General features: G+C 38.0%; 2 protein-coding genes across 2 annotated transcripts; both read right to left on the bottom strand.

Annotated features, from left to right (window-relative positions):
- Positions 1 to 2182: 2182 nt before the first annotated feature.
- Positions 2183 to 27028, bottom strand: LOC113234331 (CLIP-associating protein-like). The gene is made up of 8 exons (XM_026469631.1): positions 27003 to 27028; positions 24370 to 24561; positions 17728 to 17828; positions 14995 to 15171; positions 10041 to 10165; positions 6047 to 6160; positions 3879 to 3992; positions 2183 to 2603 (listed from the first exon to the last, which is right to left on the bottom strand). Exons 2-8 carry the CDS (start codon positions 24559 to 24561, stop codon positions 2347 to 2349), a joined length of 1080 nt encoding a protein of 359 aa, XP_026325416.1. The 5' UTR covers positions 27003 to 27028; the 3' UTR covers positions 2183 to 2346.
- On the bottom strand, positions 11227 to 12557 carry LOC113234330. Its single transcript, XM_026469630.1, has 2 exons — positions 12403 to 12557; positions 11227 to 12279 (listed from the first exon to the last, which is right to left on the bottom strand). The coding sequence occupies exons 1-2, from the start codon at positions 12547 to 12549 to the stop codon at positions 11284 to 11286; spliced, it is 1143 nt and encodes a 380-aa protein (XP_026325415.1). The 5' UTR covers positions 12550 to 12557; the 3' UTR covers positions 11227 to 11283.
- Positions 27029 to 27031: the final 3 nt, after the last annotated feature.

Raw genomic sequence — 27031 nt, 5'->3', positions numbered from 1 at the left:
GATAGGTCCTTGAGGTGCGCCGCAAACTCCGTCGGGTACTGCACGTGCGCGCCCGCAGCCAGTAGCGAACGGATTTTCTTCAGCTAAAAACATAAATAACAGTCAGTATAAGCAGTCTGTATATCGTAAAAGGGGCGTAGTTTGTCGAAAAATTAGCCACGTAGTGTTTTATACCACATACCATTATTTTTAATCATATAGTTAGAAACCTCTCCGCACGACGTACCATATCTTACGCCAAATCCTTTCCATGGCAAGCATTACAATGCTGGCGCCACTGGTTGAAAGGGCGCTTGTGACAAAAACTCAAAACCGAGAAAATAATGTTAAAAAAATTATTACATTAAAAAAATATAAATTTTTCTCTTGAATTAATTTCATACTTTATGCACCTAGAAAACATTAAAATAGTGACAGATCGGCCTTTTTTTAAAAAAAGAATATCACACGCGCCCTTGAAGTAACGACGGCAGTGTGTATGCCGTCGAAACGATAAGAAGATCGTATAGCTTTATTTTCGATTTAGGGAAATGACAATTTTTGGTAGACGTGGCGCTAGGCATACATTTCGACTGACCGGTTTAGAAAAGGGCTTATTCCCAGTCGACACGTGTAGGTTTGTATGTCACCTTACATACTGCTGCCGCCAAGCAGCAATGCCAGCATCACCGCGTTCCGGTTTTGAAGGGTAAGGGTGCTGGTGAAATGACAGGCACAAGGGACTTGTCAACTTACGTCTCAGGGCGACGGGCACAGTGGCAGTGCCCCACAGATCTTTGCAATTTAAAAATGAGTGGTACTGTCAGTTGATATTATAAAAAAGGAGGAGATTCGCTCTGGACCTTTTGGAGGGAAAAGTGTCGTTTTTATTTTGACTTTCAATTATTTTGTGAAATCTAATTTAAAGTGGAATAGGATAGTACTATTGTGCCTTAATCGAAGATTATATGAATCTCGAACTAGAATATCCGTATGGGCCCGTTTTAAGGAATCCCGAGTCAATCCAAACACGCCGCCTCAAATTGCCTATCCTCTTTGTAGCGGCCATATTTACAGAAACAAACTTCATGTTTAGGCTGATGGCTTTGCCAAATAAATTTAAAAAAAAAGGAGGAGGGAAGCGAAGAGGGACCTACCGCGTCGACGCGCTTCTCCCAGTGCGCCGCCTTGTCGCCCACCAGCGCGGCGGCGTGGCGGCACAGGTCGTCCAGGCCGCGGGCGCCGTACACGGCGGCGGGCGCCGAGCACGCGAAGGCCGCCTCGAAGGCCTCCACCGACACGGCGCCCGCCTCGCCGCCCGCCGCGCCCAAGCCCGCCCCCGCGCCCGACGACACTGCAACCCGCGACCCGCAGTTCGTAATGGCCCGTTGAGGCTCTAAGCGCAAAACGTATCTAACCCGCATTCAATTTCTTCGTACAACATTTTAAAATAACACTAAAGTACATGTAAAATATATATCGCACATTACAACTAACATAGTATTATCTCAAAATTGCTTGAGTTATATTAATTTCAAAGCGACAGTGTTGTGCTGTCACTTTAAAATTAAATCGTATACGGATGACATACAAGTATAAACTTTGGAGATAAATTATTAATTGCCAGTGCGATATGTACTTTAACCATTTGACAAAATTATTGGTACCTTTGTTTTATTGTTTACATTACGGGTAGCGATGAACCGCGTGTAATATAAACACTAGAAACTCGAGAACCATATCATATCATTTAAAGTAATAATGTAAAAAAAAAGTTGGATGTGGGTTACACCAATGTTGCGCGGATAGCCTCAATTGTACTGCAAACTAAAAATCAATTAATAAATTGGATATTTCGATTTATTTCATTGAATCATTTGGAATAACAGTTCTTTTTGCGATTTTGCTCCTGATTTTTAGCAAAAAATACGATTCCATACTGAGTGATTACATTTTGATACACAGGATCAGAAAACTATGATCTATATAAATTGCAGTGAATTCCGTACATTAATCATTGGGAAGATTAAGTGGTAGAATGTGGAGTGCAAAAAGTTAAGATTTAAGATGAATTAAAGATACATGTATAATAACGCAACACACTCATAGCCCAGCTAGGGAAACCCTGTATCGCGGATGCCATGGACATATACATAGACAAACACAAATTACACCAAAACTCACGAGAGAAATAAATGTAGGCCATACAAATATTCCTTTCTACCTGAGAATCGAACCCAGGACCTCTGCGTGACTGCGCGAAGCAGTTTTGAGAAAGACAGTTAACTATGTAAGTTGAAGGCAATTCTTCCTCTCGTATGATCATAATTATATTGTACAAGCGTCCTATATCAAAATTTATCTCTATCACAACTGTCCGTTGTCTATGTCTGTCGACGACACTATTTTTGTATAATTAAAAATGCCAGTGTACGTTAACGAAGAATTTGCACCTACGAGTAAATTGATGTAATAAAAAAAGCAAACATTTAATATATCTACTGTTAAAAATCTGATACACATACCGCTCCCAGCGCTGGTCAACTTAGCAGGCGGTGGTGGTTTTCTATTGGCTGATGGTAGACTGTATAAACCACCCACTACTCTCTTTGGCACTTCACAAGCTATTGCAGTCCAATTGCAATAGCATAACCGATCGTTCCAATATTCAGAAGTTTGCACCAATATTGAGTGGTCCACACCAATATTGTAATATGATTTAATGTGAAATGTTGCACATTATTAATGCAATTTTTTATTTTATATATGATAATGCGTTTATTGTAATACAAGTGTATATTTTTAAAATAATAATAGAAAATGGAAATAAAGTTTCAGATATAAAATAAATGGAGAATATTAAGAAAATGTTGTTTAATAAAAGGGGTGCCAACAATGGAAACAATAAATAGAGATAGAAAATAAATAATAATTTGATTAAATAAATAAATTAATCAGATGTGAATTAAATAATAATAATAAATATTACATGAAATTATTATTATAATAAATAAAAATTAGAATGATGTATTAGAATGAATTGATATTAGATCACCAAGTGGTTTAGTCCGATGGATGGAGTTAGAGATGTTTCGTTGGTCCACGGTTAGTTCCAAGTTGCGTTCCGTGATGGTCCAAGGTGAAAAGGTCGACGGTTTACGTGAAAAAGAAAATTGAATGTTAGTTTTATTACTCGATTACGGCGCAGCAAAAAAGGTGGGTTACGATTATAGAAGCGTATGTATGTAGTGTGTCATTTGTTCTCTTGCAGAGACTAAATTAATTAACCGATTTCAGCAAGGCTTTCCGCTTTGTACGATTTGGTCGTGTTATTATCACCTCGAAAATCTTGTAATATTGTCAATGGTGGTGCTTCATATCATCGTTACGTCTTATTTCAGTTTATAAATGAAAGTAAACCTTATACCCCTGTAATATGGTCCCTTCTTTTTCGGAGAACTAAGTACACATCACGAATTTGTCGTCGTAGCTATTGACCACTAGATGACAGCACATTGATTGAAACTTTCATATAAAACTAAAACGTCGTAACTTGCAATAATAGATATTGTACTTTTAGATATTGTACTTTGCAATGCCAATAGGGTAAAGATTAAATTACGATCTATCATCATCAAGATTTCATAGTCTTTCAAATTATGAATGTGTGAGGCTTAAGTCTCTTCCATTATTTTTTCTTCCTTGATCCAGAACAACTTGAAATGTTGAAATTCAACAAAAATCAACCTACTGTATATGACATGAAGGTGCATTTTTCAATTGCTCTTTTAAGTTTACCATAAATTCATTGATTTGAAAGTTTACAGTCGTATTATGAATGGAAGAACAACGCATGTTAATAGTTATTTAAAATGATTTGAAGATGAACAAGAACTGACCTGGCGTCGATGCGCCGGAGCTGTCCCCCTCCCGGCCCCTGGCGGAGGTGGGGATGGCCATGGTACGCTTGGCCGTGCGGAATACGAAGTCTGCCTCGTCCACGCTCTGCATAGCTGCAAACAAAAGATGAAGATCGATTATGTCATCGATATACGAGGGGAGGTCCAAAAGTCCGCGGAATGGAGGGGGCGGGAGCCCGCTAATTACTCTTGCTTGATGTGGTACTAATCAGATACTCATTAGGGGTATATATATCAAGCTTCACCCTTTTAACTTCATTAGTTTACGAGATATCGCCCTACAAACAAGTAAATCCGGAAGAAAACTGCAAATATGGAGCAAATCGAGTTTCGTGCTGTCATCAAATTCCTTACCAAGCAAGGAAAACCTCCTCAAACCATTATGAATGAGATGGAAACTGTTTATGGGGATCAGTGCCGTGGTAAAATAATGATTTACAAGTGGCACGGTCTTTTCAAACATGGCAGAGAATCAATTGAAGACGATCCTCGCCCAGGACGGCCAGTTGAGGCCACCACATCAGACAATGTTGAAAAAATCGAAAAATTTATATTGGAAGATGCCCGTTGAAGAAGAAACAGCTGTCTGCATTAGTAGGAGTATCAGACACTACCATTTTGAGGATCCTACACGATCATCTTGGCATGACAAAAGTCAGTGCAAGATGGGTGCCGAGAATGCTCACGCCGCCTCAAAAGCAACAAAGAATCGATGCATCAAAGCACTTCTTGGAGCTGTGTGGCGCAGAACTACCCCAATTTTGGAGCAAATTGTTACTGGAGATGAAACTTGGGTTCATCACTTTGAGCCCGAGTCCAAACAGGAGTCAATGCAATGGCATAAAAAGGGTACACCACCCCCTAAGAAGTTTAAGGTGTCGGAACCGGCTGGAAAAATCATGGCTACGGTTTTTTGGGATTGTGCAGGAATTTTATTGGTTGACTACAAAGAAAAGGGGGTCAATATAACGGGAGAATATTACGCAAGAACATTAGAGAGACTGAAGGAAGCTGTCAAAGAAAAAAGGCGGGGAAAATGGACAAAGGGTGTGTTGCTTTTGCAAGACAACGCACCGGTTCACAAGAGCAATGTTGCGATGGCTGCTCTACACAAGTGTGGCTTTCAATCGCTGACCCACCCACCTTACAGCCCGGACCTAGCCCCCAGCGATTATTATTTGTTCCCAAATTTGAAAAAAGAATTACGTGGGAAAAAATTTCGCGACGATGAAGAGGTTAAGGCGGCAATTTTAGCTCATTTTGAGAGCAAAGAGAAAAAATATTTTTTCGATGGCATAGAAAAGCTAATTTCGAGATCTAAAAAATGTATTGAGCTCAAAGGTAATTATATTGAAAAGGAAAAATAGCCTTATTGTTTTATATTATTTACAACCCCTCCATTCCGCGGACTTTTGGACCTCCCCTCGTACAATCTAAAAAAGAATCAAGATTTTTCGAAGATAAATATGAAATATATTATTTTATACCACAATATAAAACCACTCTACAGAAATAAAGTAAATACTATCGCTGTTAGTTGAAAGGGCGCATGTGACACTTACATTAAAAATATATATATACAGCCGCAATCAGTAAGCAAATGGCTGCCACTATTTTTACTTTTTCTTATGTGGATAAGGTATGAAGTTACCACACGAGAAAAGTAGATATTTATTTGATTTTGTTTCTTTAAACATTTCTTTTCCCGGTTTTGAGTTTTGTCATAGGTGTTAATAGCTAGCATTTTAAAAGATAATACTAATTTAAATAAACAAAAGATTATTCCACATTTGTTTAGTGATAATTTTATTTATAAAATAGGTTTTTATTTACAACGTAGAAATTCAAGAGTTCGTCCGTAGAAGTATTGTCACCTTACCTATTTCTGGCGCCAAGCAGTAATGTGATCATTAAAACAGTTGTGAAAAAATAAAACATTCTCCACTCAAAAATCTTTCGAAATGGCGCTTTCGCTCTTTCTACAAAACACTGCCGATATAGTTTGAGTTTATATTAAACACCTTGTTTGAAGAACGTTTTCGCTCAAGAGTAGTGATTCTCTAAATGATTTTTTTTACTTTACGACAAATGTCAAAAACAATAAGATTAATTCTCCTAACAAGACTATCTATGGTTGAACCACTCACCAGTGGGTAAAAGCAAGCCCGCTTCTCTAGTCTCATCAAACTTCTGTTCTAGCAAGGCCATCTTCTGTGCTGGCACCAATTCTTTCTTCTTCAAATCCGAGCGTAGTTTTTCACCTAGAAACAAAAAAAAAACACACTGTACCTATGGGTAAAACCATCGAGTATATAACCAGAAATAGAGACGAAATGTCATTTAATTTGTTTGAAAACTATTCTGCCAAATCATTACGGTGACAACTGCGCTTCGATTGGCCAGCCCGAATTCGAAACAATTGACGGGTTCGTCGTTTGTTTCAATTCAAATCGACCAGTTTAACTTTAACTTTGCTATAATGGACGAAATTTGAAAATTTACACAATTTAATGTTTAATTACCGATGAAATGTGATTCCGTTTGTTTTGTAATTAATTGTTTTGCTGTTTTTTTCCACACCATGGAATGGAACAGTCCCCCATAGTTAGAGATGTTATCTTTATCACAATAAATACAGAATATTTTTGAAATATACGGAGACGTACACACGTCAGTTGGCGCTGTACTATTTCAGTGTACTTGTGATTTTAGCGAAAACGAGAGTTGATATTTAAAAGTGATATAAGGACTATTTACCTGATGAGTTGCCAGTGATGGATGGCCCTTATTTCGTCTCTATTTCTGGTTATATATTCGATGGGTAAAACACAAAATTGTAATTTCCATATCGACCCTTCCTACGTAAAGTATCGTATGTCGAAATTGCCAAGTTTACAGTGGAGCGTTTTAAAGTTCTGAATTCGAGAACTTTAAGAATGCGAGATGGATTCTTTTAATCAGTGGTCCTTGTGATAGTAGCGAAAAAAACGTCGGTGATGAATGACGCCTCTCGACACAAGCGAAACGCGCAACGTCTTTTTCTTTCTAAAGAGGTATATGTAAAGTACCTATTGAAACCTATACAGCGGTTTCCTTGTAAAATTTCGTGGTAAACAAATTTTTAGGAATTGTGTTTTCACAACTACCACCGTGGCCGAATGGTTACCATACCGGACTGCCACGCAGAGGTCCCCGGGTTCGATTCCCGGGCCGGGAGAAATATTTGTATGGCCTACATTTATTTCTCTCGTGAGTTTGGGTGTAATTTGTGGTTGTCTATGTGTGTGTCCATGGTACCCGCGACACAGGGTTTCCCTAGTGCGGGGCTATGTTGAGTGTGTGCGTTATTATTATTATTATTATTATTATTATTATTACCATATAGTAATCAGTGATTGATTCAACACTTCCACTGTTTTACGGAATCTACCAAAGCCATTTGAGGTAGTATAGACTCTTGATGCACGAACATAAAGTTTTTTCTAAGAGATTCCGCATTCAAAATTCAAAATAATCTTTATTTCATAGGTAAGCATTATTACACTTGAAATCGTCACAATGGTTAAACTCTACCGCTCATTCGTAAGGCAGATTCCCCTGAGAAGAATGAGCAAAAAACTCTAGGGGTTGCTCTTCGTAAATAACATTTACAATATTTTTTTTTTATTTGAAACATCACAGATCGAGACTACCTCCATGAGCTAAACGGGTTACTACCACGGATTTTTGTCATCCAAGTACGCAGAAGTTGTATAATAAATAACCTTTAGTATAAAGTTTTTGTTTCACTATAGTTTTAAACCTCGTGAAAGGCAAATTTTGTATATCAACCGGAATCTTGTTATAGAAGCGTATACATCGCCCCTTAAATGATTTTTTGACTTTGTGATAATTGTGACATTGATAAGCACAGTGAGACCCTATCAGAGCAACGAATGTAACTCCGAGGTAATACGCAGACCAGAAAACATTTAGAAAAGTTGAATCAATCGTTTGAGTATATAGTACCAGCATTTAGTCAAGAGGATTGCTATTCACGATACAAAACAGCGTAATCGGGTATTTAGTACCCATTGTAGCGAATAGCTTTCTCATTTTTGTAGGTTTTGGCTTTTGCCCCACTGAGGACAATACTCCCAGTATCTGAGTGGTTTAAATCTGACGGCCAGTGTCACTGAAGAAAAATATAAATAGTCATGTTTGTGACTATAGTACCGGCAAGCTAAGATGCCGTTTTGACGTTTGTCCGCTCATCATGTTTCGTATTAATTCATAATTACGTTGAAGGAGCTTCATTGCTGTATATTGTTGTTGTGACGTGCAGTAAAATTTATGTATGTATAATTTTAAGACACAACTCGGCATTTGTTTTCAGAAATTAGAAATTAAAAAAAAAATCTAATACGATCCTCACTTATAGGATCGCTGTCCAGCACAACTTCTACCTCCGGCAAACTCGCGTCAAAGCTCAATGCAAAACAAAACAGTTTCAAATTGACGATATATTAAGTAAATATTTTTACTTTCGTTTTATTAAAACTTTCTAATCAGCTACCCCTGCAATACTAGTTATAAATCTAGAAACTTATAGATGCGACTCGCATTTCTTCTTCTTTTAAATGCTATGGCTCCATAAGAAATAATCAATGATTTCGCCAATGTCAAGTAAAAATTACTATGTACGGTAGTTTTGTAAAAATATGACTTCTTGTCCTTCTTCATTTCATCATTTTTTTTCGATAATGAATTGAGATTTGACGTCACTATTGCAATCTGTCAAAACGGCCATCATAGCGTACATTGATAAGTTGCAATTTATCAAATACTCTATTTTCTAGTGATAACAAACAAATCAACTAGATGGCGCTTATTGCACAGATTCTTATGAATAGTGTCGGCTATTCTTTTATTCTGTTTAGGATTAGCTCCATCTACCCATATTAGGAACAGTTAATTTATAAATTAATTTGTAACACACAATGCCACCTATTGACACGCATGCGTTTTGTCAAATTTAAGAAAATTATTTTATTTTTACGAAACTACCATATATATACAAAATTATCATCGATTATTTCGATGGACCCATAGCATTTAAAAGAAGAAGAAGAACTCATGACCAATATTTAAATAATATTACAAGGAAAAAAGACTGACTATTTGTGTTTTATATAAAAGAAGAATTAATTGATATCCACAATTATTTACATATGTAATAATCATTGACTTACAATATATATGGACGACGGGTCTAATACAAAAACCACGAAAAAAATGTCCCAAGTCAACCTATTTAAACGTAGTGACATGTAAAGGAATATGAAAAAGCTAAAACGTTGAATTTAAATTGTAATGTCATCGCAGTACTGTCTAATTTTGCTTGCTTCGCTGTCAGTCGAACAAACGAAGACTAAAGCGTGAATGACGCTCTGTATACGATTTTAACGCCCTATAAGTTCGGACACTTTTTAGCGCGGACCCGACGTCCATATAATTGTAAATCAATGGTAATAATGTAATTTATATTAAGAGGAATAGTAATTTCTTCATGAAAAATAGTGACAGACATAACATTAATGCGAGGAATAAAAATAAACTAGCTGTTCTTGATAGTCGTTTTCACAAAGTCAAAAAATCATTTAAGGGGCAATGTACATGCTTTTATAACAAGATTCCGGTTGATATACAAAATTCGCCATTCACGAGGTTTAAAACTACAGTGAAGCAAAACTTTATACTAAAGGCTATTTATACGACTTGGATGACAAAATCCGTGGTAGTAACTCGTTTAGCTCATGGAGTCTCGATCTTTGACGTTTGAAAGCAAAACAAAAAATATATTGGAAATGTTGAATGTGTACAAATGTTATTTACAAAGAGCAACCCTTAGAGTTTCTTGCTCATTCTTGTCAGGGGAATCTGCCTCACGAATGAGCGGTAGAGTTTAACCAATGTGGCGATTTCAAGTGTAATAATGCCTACCTATGAAATAAAGATTATTTTGAATTTGATAAACGACTTCCAGGCTACTTAGATATAAGCACTGTTTAGATATAAGACGGAAATTTGACCTTTCTCAGAATTACGATCCGTAATTACAGTCCTCTCGAGTTATGGGTACATGATTTGAGTAATACATACCGACGTGTCTGTAGACATCCACCAACAGCTGCATAGCCGCGTCGCGAACAGCCGAGTTGGGGTCGCCAACCAGGGCCGCCAGTGTTGGAACTGCACCTCGCAGCTGGAGTTCAGCCGCTCCGTGACTGCAATACAATATTTACTTATTATATATAAAAGGTTGTTATTGAAGAGATCAAATTCTTGCGAAGGCGCGATATGGGCAGACCACTCTCAAAGAAGTAGAGGTTCTTATGAAAGAGTTAGGTCAGGGAAATACTGCCACATTACCTATTTCTGCTGCAGTAATGTGAGCATTAGGCGCGTTCCCATAATGTCGTGACGACAGATAGTCGTGCAGTTTAAAGTGTCGTGGCTTGTATAATAATAATAAATTCTTTATTTTCTCACCACAATACAATACAGTGAACATAATAAAAGTACAAACTATACTATGATAAACCAGGCTCAGCCTGTGTTTCAGATCACCAAGTCTCCAACCCTCGGGAATACATTTCTATGGGTAACATTAACGCAATAAGACACGGTTTACTCGATGCTGCTTGAGTGAAATAAAATCGATTTCAAAATTAACTGATTTAAATTTAAGAAGTTAAAAATATAGAATTTATACATAAAAGTCTAGAATCTAAGTGTTAATAAGGTTAGTACTTTAGCGCGCGCGAGTGTTGTCGTGTGTGAGTACGTGTGCTTGCGTGTGTCTGTGTGAAAAATGTTAAACTATGTATTTGAAAATTTTTTATTTTTTTAAATTTTTTTTCATGTATATTTAAATGAAGTTGTTCACAACACGATTCACTGTCGTTTTCACGTCTTTTTTGACGTTACGATGACAGACTGTCAAGACAATGGGAAGAGCTAGAACGACAGTCGTCAGACGACAAATAAAACGTCACGATAAAAATTTAACGACAGATAATCGCAGCTACTATTGTCGTCACGTTTTATTTATCGTTGTCTGCACGTGTTCTGCTCCACACTCTCCCCTCTCGTCACATCTCGTCGTTCAATTTCATCCATTTCCATTTCCCATGAGAGCGAACACACATTATTGATGCAGTATAGATAGACTATATTTATAGTCTAACTGCAATATAATAATAATAATAAAGACTTTTATTTCAGAACTTATAAATTCCATATATTGTTAGTAAAAAAGAACTTAAAACACACTATGTTAGTACTTACAGGTAAATAATACAGATTACATTAGATACATTACATCACATTACATTTACATTCTCTATTTAATTTGTCCTATGACCCTCCTAATCAAATGAATTAGGATAGGACTGTCAAATCTATGGACAAGCGTATTCAGGATGCTATTGCGGCTACCACGTGCACGGTGGAGAAAAGAGGCGGCCTTTTTTCGCATTATAGCGTGAAAGCCGTCTGAGCGCGCCTCAGCGAACATTCCTGACGCGCTGCAGTGACGTGGTAGCCTCATCAGCATCCTGAACGCGTTGTTATATTGAACGCGTAGGTTGTTGTAAGCTCGTTTCGTGTACTGACACCACAGACTGCTCGAGTAAAAAGATGTACAGTAAGCTTTGAAAAGCGTTAATTTAACATTAAACGAGCATCGAGCGAATCTGCGTGTCAGCACATTACTCCTCACTGCCAACGCCCTGCGCTCCCTTTCCACGTCTAGGTCATCCTTCAACTCGTCCGTTAACATGTGACCCAGGTACTTAAACCTGTCAACCACTCGCAATGCAGTACCGGCCAGTACAACCGAAGGCACATTTACCGGATTGAATTTGCTTGACTTGAAAATGAGCACTTCACTCTTTTTAGAGTTGTACTTTAGTCCATGTGCAGCCGCATACCTTTCACAAGTGGCTACAAGCTTTACAATCGAGCCGATCGAAGGGCCCAGCAGCACCATGTCATCTGCGTAGCTTATGTTATTGACACAGGTTCCGTCAACATGGCATCCGACATGCATGCCACTAAGCTCCTCGATCAGCCGGTCTATATAAAGGTTAAAGAGTGTCGGTGATGACAATCCTCCCTGTCTCACACCGCACTCAAGCCTATACTCTTCAGACATAGCGTCGGCCCATCTCACCTGGTTCACTTGGTTTTGATACCAAAACCTAAACAGCTCAATGCATTCCCTCGGCACACTGGTGTCCCTCAACTTGCTCCAAAGTATCTCATAGTTTACCAAGTCAAAAGCCTTTGACAAGTCCAGGAAACACGCGTACACCGGGGTTTTTCTATTAGTGTAGCACTTGACAGTCTGCTTAAGACAGAAAATCGCACTTTCAGTTGAAAGTCCAGGCCGGAACCCAAACTGTGCATCATGTAATTTTATATGTTTATTTAACTGATCATTAAGCAAACTGTCAAGCACCTTGGCCATTATAGTAGCAAGTGAGATGGGACGATAGTTGGCAGTGTCCGACACATCACCAGTCTTATTCTTTGTGATCGGGACCACAACCGTCCGCATCAGGGGCTCCGGCAGGTAAGAATGTCGAAGGCACAACGTAAAAAACATCGACAACACCCGTGGCAAATACACGCCGGCGTATCATATATATATAATATGTCGTGCCTAATTGCTTAGTTAGCAATTAAGTTTTATTTTAGATTGTATATTTTGTCACTGATATTCTGGAGACCGTAACATGTCTCTTTAAATCTACGTATTTCACTCTATCATCACATCCATCCCTTTTCATATAATGAGACTGACTTCGAAAAGTTCATAGAGGCGAGTGCATCAAACGATTCTGTCGAGAACCGATAAATTGTCGTCACGATCCAGTGGGAACAGCTAGACACGACAGTCGTTCAACGATAAAAAATGCACGACAGTCACGAGAGACAGTCGAGATATGGGAACAGGCTAGAAGTGGCAGTCGTCTAACCATAAATAAAACGTTACGACACTAAGGGAACGCGCCCTTACCGTGTTCAAGTTTTGACGGAAACATGGGACTTTGTCAACTATATCTGAGAGAAATGGTGCCGGGCGCAGAAGCAGTGCCCTTCTGGTCGTTGCGATTTACATCTTTGGAGTGGTACTTTACTGGTAAGAGTGTCTCTTACGACCAGGCGTACTTGTTCAACCCGTCCCTTGACATAATTTTAAAAAATCCAACCGCTTCAAATTGTTAGCGAGACTGGAATTAACCCGTTTACTGACAAAACAATTGGGATTGGAGGCCACATCCCACGTGCCAGTGATCTCGTGTGTCAGATCTAAATACTTCCGCCATTATTATTATAAGCTTCACGGATGATTACCGCCGCATGGCCTTCGAGAGTCTTCTATGCATGCGAGCATTTAGTAGCAGTAGAGCACCTTGTGAAAGAGTTCATCTAGGGAAGTAGTGTCACCATACCCACTTATTGCGTTTCGGTTTTAAAGGGATGAGACAACAGAAGGTGTTGATGAACCCTGGGTTATATATTATAAGTGAGCGTGTGCTATTTCGTTCTCACTTATGCTCTGGCCACATAGAAACGGGAGCGAGAGCGTTCAGGGCGCGAGAATTGTTGTAATGTTCGAGTTCTTATGAAGCCTTGCTGATTGGAACCGGCGGCACGAGGCGTTCGCGGTCCGCGGTCGAATGCTATGGGCTCATTCAGGTTGCAAGCGGGTGCTGGCGCGCGGCCATTGTCGTCTACCCTTTTACAGCGCTGAAGCAGCTTCGAGCGGGTAGATCCATACGGCGAAATCGCAAACAGACGCTAGACGCTAGACCAAGCACTGTGAAAGGTACGGGCGGACCGAGCCAATAGATCTACCTGCGCCCGCGCCCGCCTCGAGAAAGGCGCCGGCGCGCGCGGCCACTGCGAACGCAACGAGCGTCTACGTACATTTGATTTACACGCCACTCTGAATAAGGCTTATGACAAACAGGCGGACCGGGTGCGGGCAAAACGCGGGGCGGGTACGGACGCGGGAGTTGTATTCCAATGAGTTCTATGCAACAGTCCACAGAGAGTGGTAGCAGCGGGGCGCGGGGCTTTAGCGGAACGTTAGCGGGCTTGGACGTTGTATTTTTTCACAACTCTAAAGTATGTTTTTATTAATTTTCAATGTGAATTCGATCGAAATTTAAAAAAAACAGAAAATTTTCTTAATCTTTATCCGACAGCGACTTGGTGCTTTCTTTAAGATCTATGTAGAAAACGAAACGTGGCCGCTTTTGGTGACACACTGGCCGCCTTCACGCCACTATTCCGCTGCGAACTCGATAAAAAAACATACTAGCTAGAAGAATACAATTCCTTCTAGCTTTCAAGAATAAAAATACAAGGTGGCTCGTATTATATATAGTATTGCCGACTTCACGATTAAAAATTAACTCCTCTAGTACCTACAGTTCTTCTATTACAATTTATAATAAACTACCTGAAAATATAAAAAATGAAAACAATGACAACATTTTCATAAAAAAATTAAAACTATTTTTATCCGAAAAATGTTATTACACTATTAACGAATATTTAATAGATAATACATTCAGAGGCCACGCAAAATGATGATAAATATTAAGGTTGTTTTTAAATTAAATTTTATAACAATATAATATAGTATTTAGTACCTATGATAAATAAGAATAGAATACTTGCTATATATATAAAATACTACTATAAAATTGCGCTTCCTCTCTCCTAGCTCCTATGTTGCGTGCCCGACAGGGCCCATAATACTGGTCTCACTACATTTGTAACATCTTATTATGTACATTATGGTTTTGCAATACATTATTATTATTATTATATGTCCGGGAGCGTAAACTGATGTCCGCTAACTAAATCCATTTTTTGAGATATCATAAAAAACCATAACCCAGTTTTAGAATATTGACATTGTTTAATAATATTTCAGCTATGCATCGTTAGAGTAAGTTCCGGTAAGTCGAAAACGTTAACTAATTTGGACTGTTTTTAAAAGAGAATTTAGTGCAATATATAAATCATTACTTACGTATCAAGTAAAGTCTGTATACACCGAATGGCCTCCTCCCTCGCGTGAGCGGCTTTGTGTTGCGTGGTTGGAGTCAGCCTGGCCAACAACGCGCGCGGGGCAGCGGCTCTGCTCTCGCCTAGGGCCGCGATGCACAGGCGGGCCATATGTCGAACACCTTCCTTTGTGTCCGCCAACCTGGAATACAAGTAGAAAGGTCACAGATACATTCCAATTTAAAAGCACCCTTTATCTTCACAAGAGTTATTTTTAATGATATCCCAGTGTCGTGCGTCTGGTGGCAAGTGACACGGCTACCCATAACAGTTGCAGTGCCAAGCGGATCTGAGGGGGACTGCCACTGCGTCCGTCACGTAGCATGGGCTTGCATTCCTACCCTTCTAAATTGAAACGTAGTGCTCATTTTACTGCTTGGCGGCAGAAATAGGTAAGGTGGCAGTGCTTCACGGGACGAACCCTGTCACTAGGAGCTCCACTGCTGCTAAATATTCACTTGATATCACAAAAAAATGATTTTGTGTACATATTGGGTTAGGGAGTATTTTAATTTGTCTGTTTGGATTCTATTAAATGGGCTGACGTGTGTAATAATGATCAAAGCTAAATAAATAGAATTAAAAAAAGGTCTTGCAATAAATTATAAAAAAGATATGTAAACAGGTCAAGAGCACCTCAACGTTAAGACACGATGACGTCAGAGCAATCATTTACAGGTTCGGTGAAGCGCGCGCCATTACAATGGGCGAGTCTGTCATTGTATTGTTTTAAGGCGTACCGCTTTTTAAGGACGTACAGAATAGTGTTTAATGCGTAACTCGTTTTGTTGTATACTAGTTGAAAAGAGAGACGAGAGAACAATTAGATTATTAATAAAAAGATGGCACACACAGAACATTTTCTTCGACCCGATGAGACATGAACCCGTGACAACGCTGTAGCGCTGCTCTATATCAATTGAGCTACAGGTCAAGTTACCCCGAGCTGTCGAAAATCTCCCGTGTTTTTATTACAGATTTGTATTAATACAAAAATTGAAGACGGTGTAAAATGGAATTTGTAGGGTTGCCAGTTTTCATAAAATTTTAAACAGTCTTGTAGTTGTTGTCGACAATTTTATCGATAGATTGTGAAATGAGGTAAAAATTTTGCCAATAAATGTCTGAATTGTGAAAGTTACACCATTGTAATGATTACTAATTACGTTCCTGTCTTCTTCATTCTTATTTTGATAGTTGGCTAGTAGTATCGAAATAGATTTTTATTAATATACATTTCAACAAGAACAGGCGGATTTGATTGTCTGGATAATCTATATTAAATTAAAATGAAAAACTTTAAAATAGTATGTCTCATTTTTATATTTTTTTAATAAACCGAATTCAAACTCCACTTATTTGCCACACACAAAAAAATAAACATAAAACAAATGAAAAGTCTAACATATAAATAGTAAAAATACAAAACTATATCTATGGTTACAGATGTGTGGGGAGGATTGTGAGCTCAGTACATTTTCAGCCAGAACCTCCCTGGCAGGAGCTACGGTCTCACGTTTGTGTAACAGGCAATTTATGGAACACAATTAGTACAGACCTTGAATTAAGCTATTTGAGGAGCGCGAAAGTAGAAAAGAAAATAAAATAATAATTTACACAATAAAACCCGATGAGCGATTGTCAAGTTTAAATTTCCTTAGATGGGAAAGAGTGGAATAAAAAAAAGAACAAAATAAATGTTTGACGGGAAAAAACAGTTATCCTAAACGGAAACTTACAAAATAGGTACGTCTAAAATTTACAACAAACTTTGATGACCCTGGGGTGATTTAGCATCTTCCTTTTCAGCAGTTAAAATATTTTTTTCGGTTTGGACTTTAAAGTTTGCTGGGACATAGTTTCATGCAAGGGTGGACATAGTTTTAAATGCAGTGTATGTAATTGACAATTGCAATGAACTTGTGCCCAGTAGCTGTACGAATAATGGGTCGAGGATGATTCAAATGAAGCGATTCCATAAGCGTGACCAATATTCAGTCGATGGTCGATAGAATATTTATCGACTGCAATCACTAGCTACTCGAAAGCGGGCAACACTACAACAGTAGCAATATAGACCGAATTTATATAAACGAGTACACACGAAACATGGAACGAGTAGGTCTCAGGATGAACTTTCTTTTTTATATAACATCAAGTGACGGGACGAACAAGTCGTACGCCTGATGGTAAGCAACACGCCTGTCCATAACAGTTACAGTACCACTCAGAGCTTTAAATTGCAAAGATCTGAAGGGCTAATGTTCACAGTCCTAATTGGAGGCAGAAATAGGTAAAGTGGTAGTACTACCCTGGACGTACTCTTTCACAAGGAGCGCTACTGCTTCTAAACTTGGACAAAACGAAAGATATGTTCAAAGCACATGTGACCCGGGACCTGCAACCGTAGGTGGGCAACTTTTGAGGTTGTGCATAATTACGTGTACCTTGGCCAAAATATCGGGCATGGCAAGCATAACTTCGAGAAGGAAGCCGACAGGGAGGCATTTGGGAAGCTTGGCTAGTCACCTCTTCAGGTCGTCAATACCACAAAGCCTCCCGATTAAATTAGTCTTCAAATTAAAAAAGCCGTTTTGACATCAGTCCATCCGTTTAGAGAGCTATGATGTCAGAGGATACACTGACACAGGCTTGAACAGAGGGGTATGTTTGCATCAGAGGTTAAAAACAGACTCACCTGTCGATGATGTGCGGCAAAATGGTTGGCACGAACGCAGATAACTCCGGGCCCATGCGCTCAGAAAGCGCCACCAGCACCTCCAGACCGTTCTGGGCCACCTGTAAAGAGAACAAAATGTTACACTGTGTTTCTGGTAATATTAGGCAATCATTAATCAGTCAGAACGCTGTTGAGGGGCCCAACAACATTCTGACTGTAGTAGCGGATAAAGTAGACTGCCCCATTCAGGCCCATTGGATGCGGCTTCACGTGGCAGTTTAGATTAAGAGTCTATACTACCTCAGCTCTAATCCAAATGTTTCCCGTACTAATAAGGTTCATTTTGCTTGGGTCGAGCGACAGGGACACTGGCTTTATTTCAGAATTTGTTTTTTTACAATGACTTATTTTGAACCCCCTAGACGTTTTTACTGGGGTTGTCTGAAAGTAATTGTTTATGCAAAACCGATTTAAATTAGCCTCTTTTTAGAAAAGCCAAGATTATTTTTTTTTAAGAAGGATGACGTAGAAGGTTTTAGACTTCTCGCTGGTTATTTTGTCTACGACTGGGACTTGACTAGCTCGTGCTTTTTAGTGTAACGTTCAAAAACATGGATGAATATTTACCGGTACTAACTAAGTCATAAATATAACAATATTTACGACTTAGTTTAAGAGAAAAATAATAGATACGTATTATTCATGTACGAAAATAAATAAAGACATTATAAGTAATAAATTCAAAAAACAAAATGTCAAAATAACGTTTGTAATACGATATAGCCAGCTAGACTTCGGGCAGAAGACAGCCAGTGACACGTGACCGTTGACTGGCTGGTATTACCAGTTCATAATACGAAATTACAAGGCAGCAAAACAAAGATTTGCAACAAGAGCATACAACAAGTCGTAAGATCTTCTATAATATATAATAATGTCAGAGTTTAGTGGAGTAATTTCACAAAAAAAAAAAATTGAATATCATGGTAGTCAAACATGTAAATAAAATTACAACCCACCTATTTCCATAAATATGTTCCATCCACAAGTCAAACAAATCATACACAAGTAAGTTTTTTCGCTTCACTAAATTCAAATGTTAGAATTAACACAAAAACAAAGCCATCGCTGTCAAAACGCTTCACGAAACGGATTATTGCAAACGGTAACTGCTAGCAAAGAGACGTGGTTACTACGGCTAGTGAGCTTATTCTGATCGAGCCCGCACGGTATCGCTTTACGGAAATTTCTAATGGCGATTTTATTATGTCAACGTTCAATAAGTTTATGGGCTTGTGTGTAAATTTGGTTCGAATCGTTGGCTTATTCTGTGATCGTATGCGAAACGGATATTGCGCCATAATTTGGACATTTTGCATTATGGACATTTTGAAATTGGATCTGTAGTTGAAAGTACTTTTTCCAAGTTGGAAATCCAATAAATCTGATTCAGCCCCTAATTCGCTACCCTTAGAAGTGGAATATTTTCTTTAAATTTAAATGGGTACCCTGTTTCCGACAAAAAAATATATAATCAAAATATGTTCACAAAGTTCACAAAAAAGGACGGAGTGATCGCGTATTATTGTTATGTAGAAATTTCTTCCAGTCAAATTTAGGACATGCAAAAGACATCTTGCAACTGATCTTGACAATAACACACGTTTACCAGAATACTCATGCGCACGCAATGAACCGCAGCGCAGCTGAATTAGAGTGTGCAAGATATATACATGTTTTTCTGTCGAGATCTGCTGGCTACTACAGGAAATTACAGGCTAGGTATTGCGTTAGGTTTTTCTTGGTACCTATCCAGGTATTAAATAAATAAATATTAGACAGCTTCACATACATTGCTGTGATCCTGTGATGTGGTGAGCACTTGTGTTATCGGAAGTAAGTTGCGGCTAAAAATACAGAGGATATTTGGGAAGTGTCCGTAAAACTTTGTAAATCTGTTACTGATACCTTAGCCCCATACTTAGCACACGTGTTTATTCTTAGTATTACTAATTACGTCTTTCCTGATTTACTAAAACATAGTACCACTTTATTTAAGTCAGGGGATAATACAAACCCTGGCAACTAGACCTGTTTCAGTGTTACCTGTGCTCAGCAAGGTTTTTTGAACAAATCATGCACAGTTAGATATTGTTACATTTTAATCATAATAGCTTAAAACAGAGTTTGGTTTCACGAAAGGACGCTCAACAACTGACGCGGGGGTGGCCTTATTACAACGAATATTCGACGCGTGGAAGGAGTCCCAAGATGCCATCGGTATCTTCTGCGACCTAACTAAAGCATTTGATTATGTACATCAGTAGACATTGCTGAGCAACTTAATGCACTATTAGTTTCGATGACACATCTGTCTTTACTTAAATCATATTTGAAAAATCGGGTTCAAAAAGTGCATATAAATGAATCAAAGTCTGCAGGAGCTTTGGTTGCCATGGGTGTTCCTCGAGGTTCTATATTGGGTCCCCTTCTTTTCATAATCTATATAAGCGACTTGTCTAATTCGGTATTTTACTGATATCGTCGTGTTTGCCGATGATACTTCACTTATTTTTAAAATGCCAAGACAAAAAGTGGGCATAGACAAGGTAAATATAGGTCTGTCGAAGGTTTTCGATTGGTTAACTTAGTGTTAAACGGCAAAAAAACAAAATCTATAAGGTTTTCACTTTCTAAGTCAAAAGAAATACTTAATACAGTCGTATCATTGAATAATGAAACGTTGTATTATGTAGATAGCACCGCCTTTTTTGGGTATTACAATATATGTATTTAAAATTACAGTGGGGCCCACATATAACAAATTTAGTGAGTAAACTAAGTTCCGCGGCTTACGCGGTTAGGAAAATTCGGCAAATGACGAACACACAAACGGCTCGACTTGCGTACTTTAGTTATTTCCATAGTCTTCTATCATATGGAATTTTATTATGGGGATACGAGTCTGACATTCAGCGAATGTTTGTTTTACAAAAAAAGGCGATTCGTAGCATTTATAATTTGCATTGTCGCGACTCAATAACAGAATTGTTTAAGGAAATTAAAATAATGACAGTGACTTGCCAATACATTTATGCCAATATAATGTACATACGAATATTCTCAGTACAGAGTACTAAAAAACCCGACCTCAAAAGTACGTGGAATTACGTCTATTTGCTAAGTTTTATTGAAATATCTCCTAGTTCGCCACTATACAGGACACTGGAGACGATAAAAATAGGTTCTCACTACGAAACTACTCAAAGTATATTGAGAGAAAAACGCCTTTAAGTGAAGAAATAGCAAAATCAAGAATTAAAGTAATTGCTTCTAAATTAAAGTTAGGCGCTATTTATAAAAATGAATCTTCATGCGTGAACAGCCACCCTTCGAGGTGGATGATTTTCTTCAAAATGAAATGGGACCACTATGGAAGTACCCCCTTTCCAACAAAAAAAGAATCATGAAAATCGGTTCACAAATGATCAGAGTTATCGCGTAACATACATACAAAAAAAACAACATACAGTCGAATTGAGAACCTCCTCCTTTTTTGAAGTCGGTTAAAAATATCCCTTTATTCCCCGAAAACGACAAAATACACTATTAATACACAATTTTAATTTAAGAAATAAACAAACTGGCACTATCACAATTTAGATTGCATAAAGTAAACTCATCTTTCATGGGAAACTGTGTGCGCTTTTATAATAAAATACCAGGTGAAGTAACCCAACTGTCAGAGAAGAAATTTAAAAAATATTAAAAATGCGCTGTTAAATAAGAGCTAGCACAGTGTTACTGATTATATTCAGGATAAAGATGCTAGGAATTCATCTCCAGCGGACACTTGACGTACCTATTTAACACTTGCATAGCAGTAACAGTAATGACAATGTCTAAGGGTAAAATTATTTTATTTTTTGTTTTTATTTACTTTTAACAAAAACAATGAGTGATTGTTGTTGTCATTGTAATCAATTTGATGATTTCAAGTGTAATATATAACTGCCTCCGTGGCCGAACGGTTACCATGCCGGACTGCCACGCAGAGGTCCCAGGTTCGATTCCCGGGCCGGGAGAAATATTTGTATGGCCTACATTTATTTCTCTCGTGAGTTTGGGTGTAATTTGTGGTTGTCTATGTGTGTGTCCATGGCACCCGCGACACAGGGTTTCCCTAGTGCGGGGCTATGTTGAATGTGTGCGTTATTATTATTATTGTTATTAATTTGTTTACCTACGAAATAAAAATATTTTGAGTTTGAGTTTGAACGATGGTACCACGACGGTATCCAGACTCAGAGATAATACAGAAAATTTAGTGTCTACATCGACCGGGCCGGGGATCGAACCCAGGGCCTCAGACATGGCTATACTATTGTACTTCGTATTTTTGTAGTTTTTAATTTTAATTAATATTTATAATAAATAGATTTTCATATTGGGATATTGATAATATGATGCACGAATAACTCAAAAGGACGGCTAATTTCCATACAATCGTAACTCTGAAAAAGGTCAAAATTCCAACTTTTACATCTAGATGGCGCTGATCAGTAGCCTGGAAATAGTTTGTTTATATTATGTACATGGATATCAATCAATTCCTTTATAATATATAATACAAGTACAGTATCGGCACGCTATGATGGCCGTTTTTTACAGATTACAATGGTGATTTGAAATCTCAATTCATTATCAAAAAAAATATAATCAAATGCGAGTCACATCTATAAGTTTTTAGATTTGTGACTAGTATTGCAACGGGTAGCTGATTAAAAAGTTTTAATAAAACGAAAATAAAAATGTTTACTTAATAATCGTCAATTCCAAACTGCTTTGTTTTGCATTGAGCTTTGACGCGAGTTTGCCAGAGGTAGAAGTTGTGCTGGCCAGTGATTCCATAATTGACGATCATTTGAATTGTCGAATTTCGATAAAGAGTTGTCGAGTTGTGTCGTAAAATTATACATCAATAATTTTACTGCACGTCACTATTGACAACAATGTACAGCAATTAGCTCCTTCAACGTAGTTGTTTTTATTCCAAATTACAAAAATAAGTAGCAACCAGCCCTCTACACTTAACAACCATGACAACCACAGAGGTTGTGGGCACCTTCGACGACCCACACTTGTTGACGACTATTTGGGACTGCAGTGAAAAATGCTTGTTTGTGGATTCTTCTTGAGCTTCTTGGTCTTGCTTGGATCGCTGTCAGATTTGGAGTGCCGTCCTTCTGCCAACGCTCCGTCTTTTATACTGTTGGCCTGCCTTTTTTTAAGGATATTTTGCAGTTGGCCGCTCATGGCCTCGACTGCGCCACTGGATTAATGTTGCCCTGCCATACCGCTCGCATTCTTTTATAGTGTGCGATCGGGTCGGCACCAATGTAGGAGCGAGACGGGAGAACTATAAATATTCCAAGCAACACCCGCCTGCCTCTAATTTTTTTACTAAAAATTATAAGTGTAAGACTTACGACTAATATGTACAATAGTCAATTACAATCAAAAGAATAAAAACATGAGCGCGCACACGTCGTCAGCTATACTAAACTTTCAGCGGCTACTTTAATACAAAATAAAAACTGATAGACATAACATTAATGTGGGGAATAAAAATAAACTAGCTGTTCTTGACAATCGTCTTCGCAAAGTTACAAAGTTATTTAAAGGGGCAATGTACGCAAATTCTATAATAAGATGCCGCGGTTGATATTATCAATGTGCCCACTTACGAGAATTAAAACTATAGTGAAACTGAAACTTAATGTTATTATTATAAAGGCCGGTGTCTCGTCGTGTAAGGAGGTCAAGGAGCTGGCTTGTAGGAGAGATGTCTGGAAGAGGCTCCACCGACAAGAGTATTATAACTCTTAAGTTGATGATGATGAAAGTTATTATCAGCTTCTAAGGTTTAAGCCATAGTCCGTGACACTGGCCTAATGGGGACTTCACATGTTTTCCACGGGTTGTGAAACTTCTTCGACGTGCAGGTTCCTTCACCGAAATGCTCATGGTAAATTTCAAATCACTTTCTCCTTGTGAAAGAGTTCGTCCAGGGAAGTACTGCCACTTTATCTATTTGTGCCGCCAAACAGTAATGAGAGCATTGAAGGCAGATGGGACTTGTCAACTTATGTCTCAGGGTGACGGGCACTATCATAGTGCCCCTCAGATATTTGAGATTTATAGCACTGAGTGTCACTGTAAATGTTATGGACAGACGTGTCGCTTACCTTACCTTAGTTTTTATTTTAAAAACAGCATGAAAATACTGTGATGAATACTTAATTTTTAACCGACTTCCAAATGAAGAAGGAGGGTTTCAATTCGACTGTTTATTTTTTGTACAACAGTATACGCGATAACTCTGGAGACAATATTCCACCGCAAAGGGTGGCAACTAGGGTATGAACGCGGTTTCGCGCACTTCCCGGTAACCGATGTCAATAAAACTTGGCAAATATATATGCAATTCCACGAACTTCTGAGATCGGTTTTTCAGTATTCTGTACAGAGATTATTTGAAATTGTGTTTTGAAACCTGTAGGGTACAGCTTATATAATAACGTGACAACCCTTTGGGTACGGGAACAAGCGAGAGTTGCACAAAATAAATTTAAGAAAAATGTATAGAGATAGTGTTACCTTAAAATTGCCCCCATTTAGCCACGCGATCAAGGCATCGAGTAATTGCGCGGCGAGATCGTGCGTTATTTCAGGCTCCTTCCGCACAAGCGCGACGAGCTGCTCGCCGAGCTGCTGGCGCAGGCGCAGGTCCGGCCGGGAAAGCAGCGGCAGGGCCGCTTCCAGCGACGCCGGTTGCGGGTAGTGCGCCATCTGAGCACGACAAAAAATATGTACAACAACGACCAAAGTATATGCATGTTTATAATGCCTGTTGTTGAAGATTCTCCTTTCATGGCGGCACTTCACATGCCTACTTTTATTCGCTATTGGATTTTTGATGTACTTGGAAAAATATTTGACGTACAGACAAACACGCGGACACTGACAAATATGCCTCACTTGGACTCAAATAAGAAAATAATAATAATAAAAAGCTTTATTTATATACATTGAAATAACAACAATTTAGCTTTAAACATCGAGCATGTAATCAGAAATAGAGACAAAATAAGGGCCATCCATCCCATGTCACTTTTAAATATCAACTCTCATTTCCGCTGAAATCACAAATTAGAAAGCTGAAATAGTGCAGCGCCAACAACTGACTTGTTAAAATATTTATTGTCATAAAGATAATATCTCTAACAATGGGATTTATTCGGAGGTGTGGGAAAAACAGTTTTTCTGTTGTAAACGTCTAATTACAAAACAAACGGAATCACATTTCATCGGTAATTTAATATTAAATATATAATTTTGCAATTTTCCCGCTGAAGTTAAACTGGTCGACTTGGAATGAAACAATTGACGACAGCTATCAATTGTTTCGAATTCCGGCTGGCCAATCGGAGCGTAGTTGTCACAGTAATGATTTGGCAGAATTAAGTTCAAACAAATTAAATAACATTAAATTTACTATATAGATTTTAAGACTTTCGTGGTTATTCACTAAATGATTAACACTAGTATCAGGTTTCTTACCACGGTATGACTTCTTTTTATTTTCCCGATATTTCGGAACGGTTGCACGCTCCATGGTCACGGGTTGACTCTATTTTATTAAATTATTTCTATTATATTAAATTTACTTTCTATTTCTGGTTCTATACTCGAATACATATAAATAATATAAACAAACAATATAATCTAAAGTTACACATGTAGATAAAAAGGTAAGAGTCTCAGTTGGAGCAGTTTCTTTTGGAATTTTGAACAGAATTTACCTTTTAATGATATTCCCTGCATTTTAGATTAGTAATAAAATAATATAACCATAGTGTGGAGGGTTTACTAGCGTATTTGTTCATTTGGCTCATTTGAAGTGCATCGAGAAACCAACCAGTGCGCGTTATCGCGAGTTTGGTGTTTGCTCTACTTTGCCGAATAGGCAAACAAGGCAAATATTTTGTCATACTTGCTATCTACGTACATGGTGATTGTTTGCTAAATATACGCAAATACAAACAGCCTTGTGAAGTGTCACCATCAGCGAAGAGTATCAGAATTCTTTGAAATACACACGAGTGCACACTCACACAAGACAATATTACATTACCAATTTATTACCGTTTTCATAATTTTCAATTTTTATTTGTACAGTACCTACTGTAGCTGCAGACTAAAGCTCAGAAAATTCTATTTTAGTCAGTGGCTGTATAGTTTTATAAGCACTGGCCTTCTTCCAAGTAACATGTTATACTTAGTATTTACCTAGCTTTTACATAATGTACTTTACCTATGTAAGGCTTTGTTGAACAATAAATTATTATTATTATTCACCGGTAAAATTTTGAATAATACACGCATGTCTTCCTTAACTTGACACTGGCGGATTATCGATTGTATTTATCGATAAAATCGATGATTCCACCAACAGTGTAACTCTATAACATTTTAAACATGAAGAAGATTTAAATTCAACTACATTTTGTCGAGTTCTGTTTTTTTTTTGCGATTTATTTGCGATTGTTACAAATAGGAAATGAAATTTCTTTTTCGGATCTAAAGCTCGTATATTTGTTTTTTCGGGCCTTTACAGGTCCAGTGAGACCACGAGACCTGTTAAAGGTCCGAAACGTTAGTTAAATTGTAAAAAAAAACACGTGTTTCAGATCCGAAAAACTAGTTCCGACTATTTTGCTTATTTTGCATTCAATCGAAATAATATCGTGTGATGTTCTATGTAATATGTGCGGGTGTGTTTGATGAATAAAGTCCTATTTAATTTAATTTTAATTTACGAATTAATGTACAAACGGAGTCAAAATGAGAAGCCGTTTCACCGACCGTACATTGTATAGTATGCATATAATTTATTCAATACATCAGTCTTGTATCAATGCTCTGTCGTTTCACTTATGTCCATACCTTGGCTGGGTTGTCAGGAATCGAACCTGGAATCATCTGATTATTCCATTTTTTTAGCCCCAGGAAGTCAGTTGTATCACCGTACTTTGTATATGCACGTAATTTAATTGATAATCAGCCTTACAAAAGTTGTGGTAGACCAATGGTTTGATTTACAGCCTAACAAGTAGGAAGGACGTGGCTTCGAATACGGATTTGCACTTCTGAGTTTTTCGAAATTTATGTGCAAAATTTACCATGAGTTTACTCTGCTTGATAATTAAAATAAAAAAAGTTTTGCTCACCTCTTACGATTGTTGTTTGTCACCAAAAT

This window comes from Hyposmocoma kahamanoa, unplaced genomic scaffold, assembly GCF_003589595.1.
Source record: "Hyposmocoma kahamanoa isolate Upper Pololo Valley unplaced genomic scaffold, ASM358959v1 83, whole genome shotgun sequence".
In the NCBI taxonomy this organism is placed as follows: Eukaryota; Metazoa; Arthropoda; class Insecta; order Lepidoptera; family Cosmopterigidae; genus Hyposmocoma; species Hyposmocoma kahamanoa.
This window is presented reverse-complemented; position numbering and strand designations above follow the sequence as displayed.

Coding starts and splice junctions, on each gene's coding strand:
- LOC113234331 (XM_026469631.1), bottom strand. CDS start 24,561: ATGGCGCACTACCCGCAACCGGCGTCGCTGGAAGCGGCCCTGCCGCTG. Junction 15,172..17,727: donor TTGCCGCACATCATCGACAG/GTGAGTCTGTTT, acceptor CTTGTATTCCAG/GTTGGCGGACACAAAGGAAG. Junction 2,604..3,878: donor CTCCGGCGCATCGACGCCAG/GTCAGTTCTTGT, acceptor GGACTGCAATAG/CTTGTGAAGTGCCAAAGAGA.
- LOC113234330 (XM_026469630.1), bottom strand. CDS start 12,549: ATGTTTTTTACGTTGTGCCTTCGACATTCTTACCTGCCGGAGCCCCTG. Junction 12,280..12,402: donor TTGCTACTATAATGGCCAAG/GTGCTTGACAGT, acceptor CAGACTGTCAAG/TGCTACACTAATAGAAAAAC.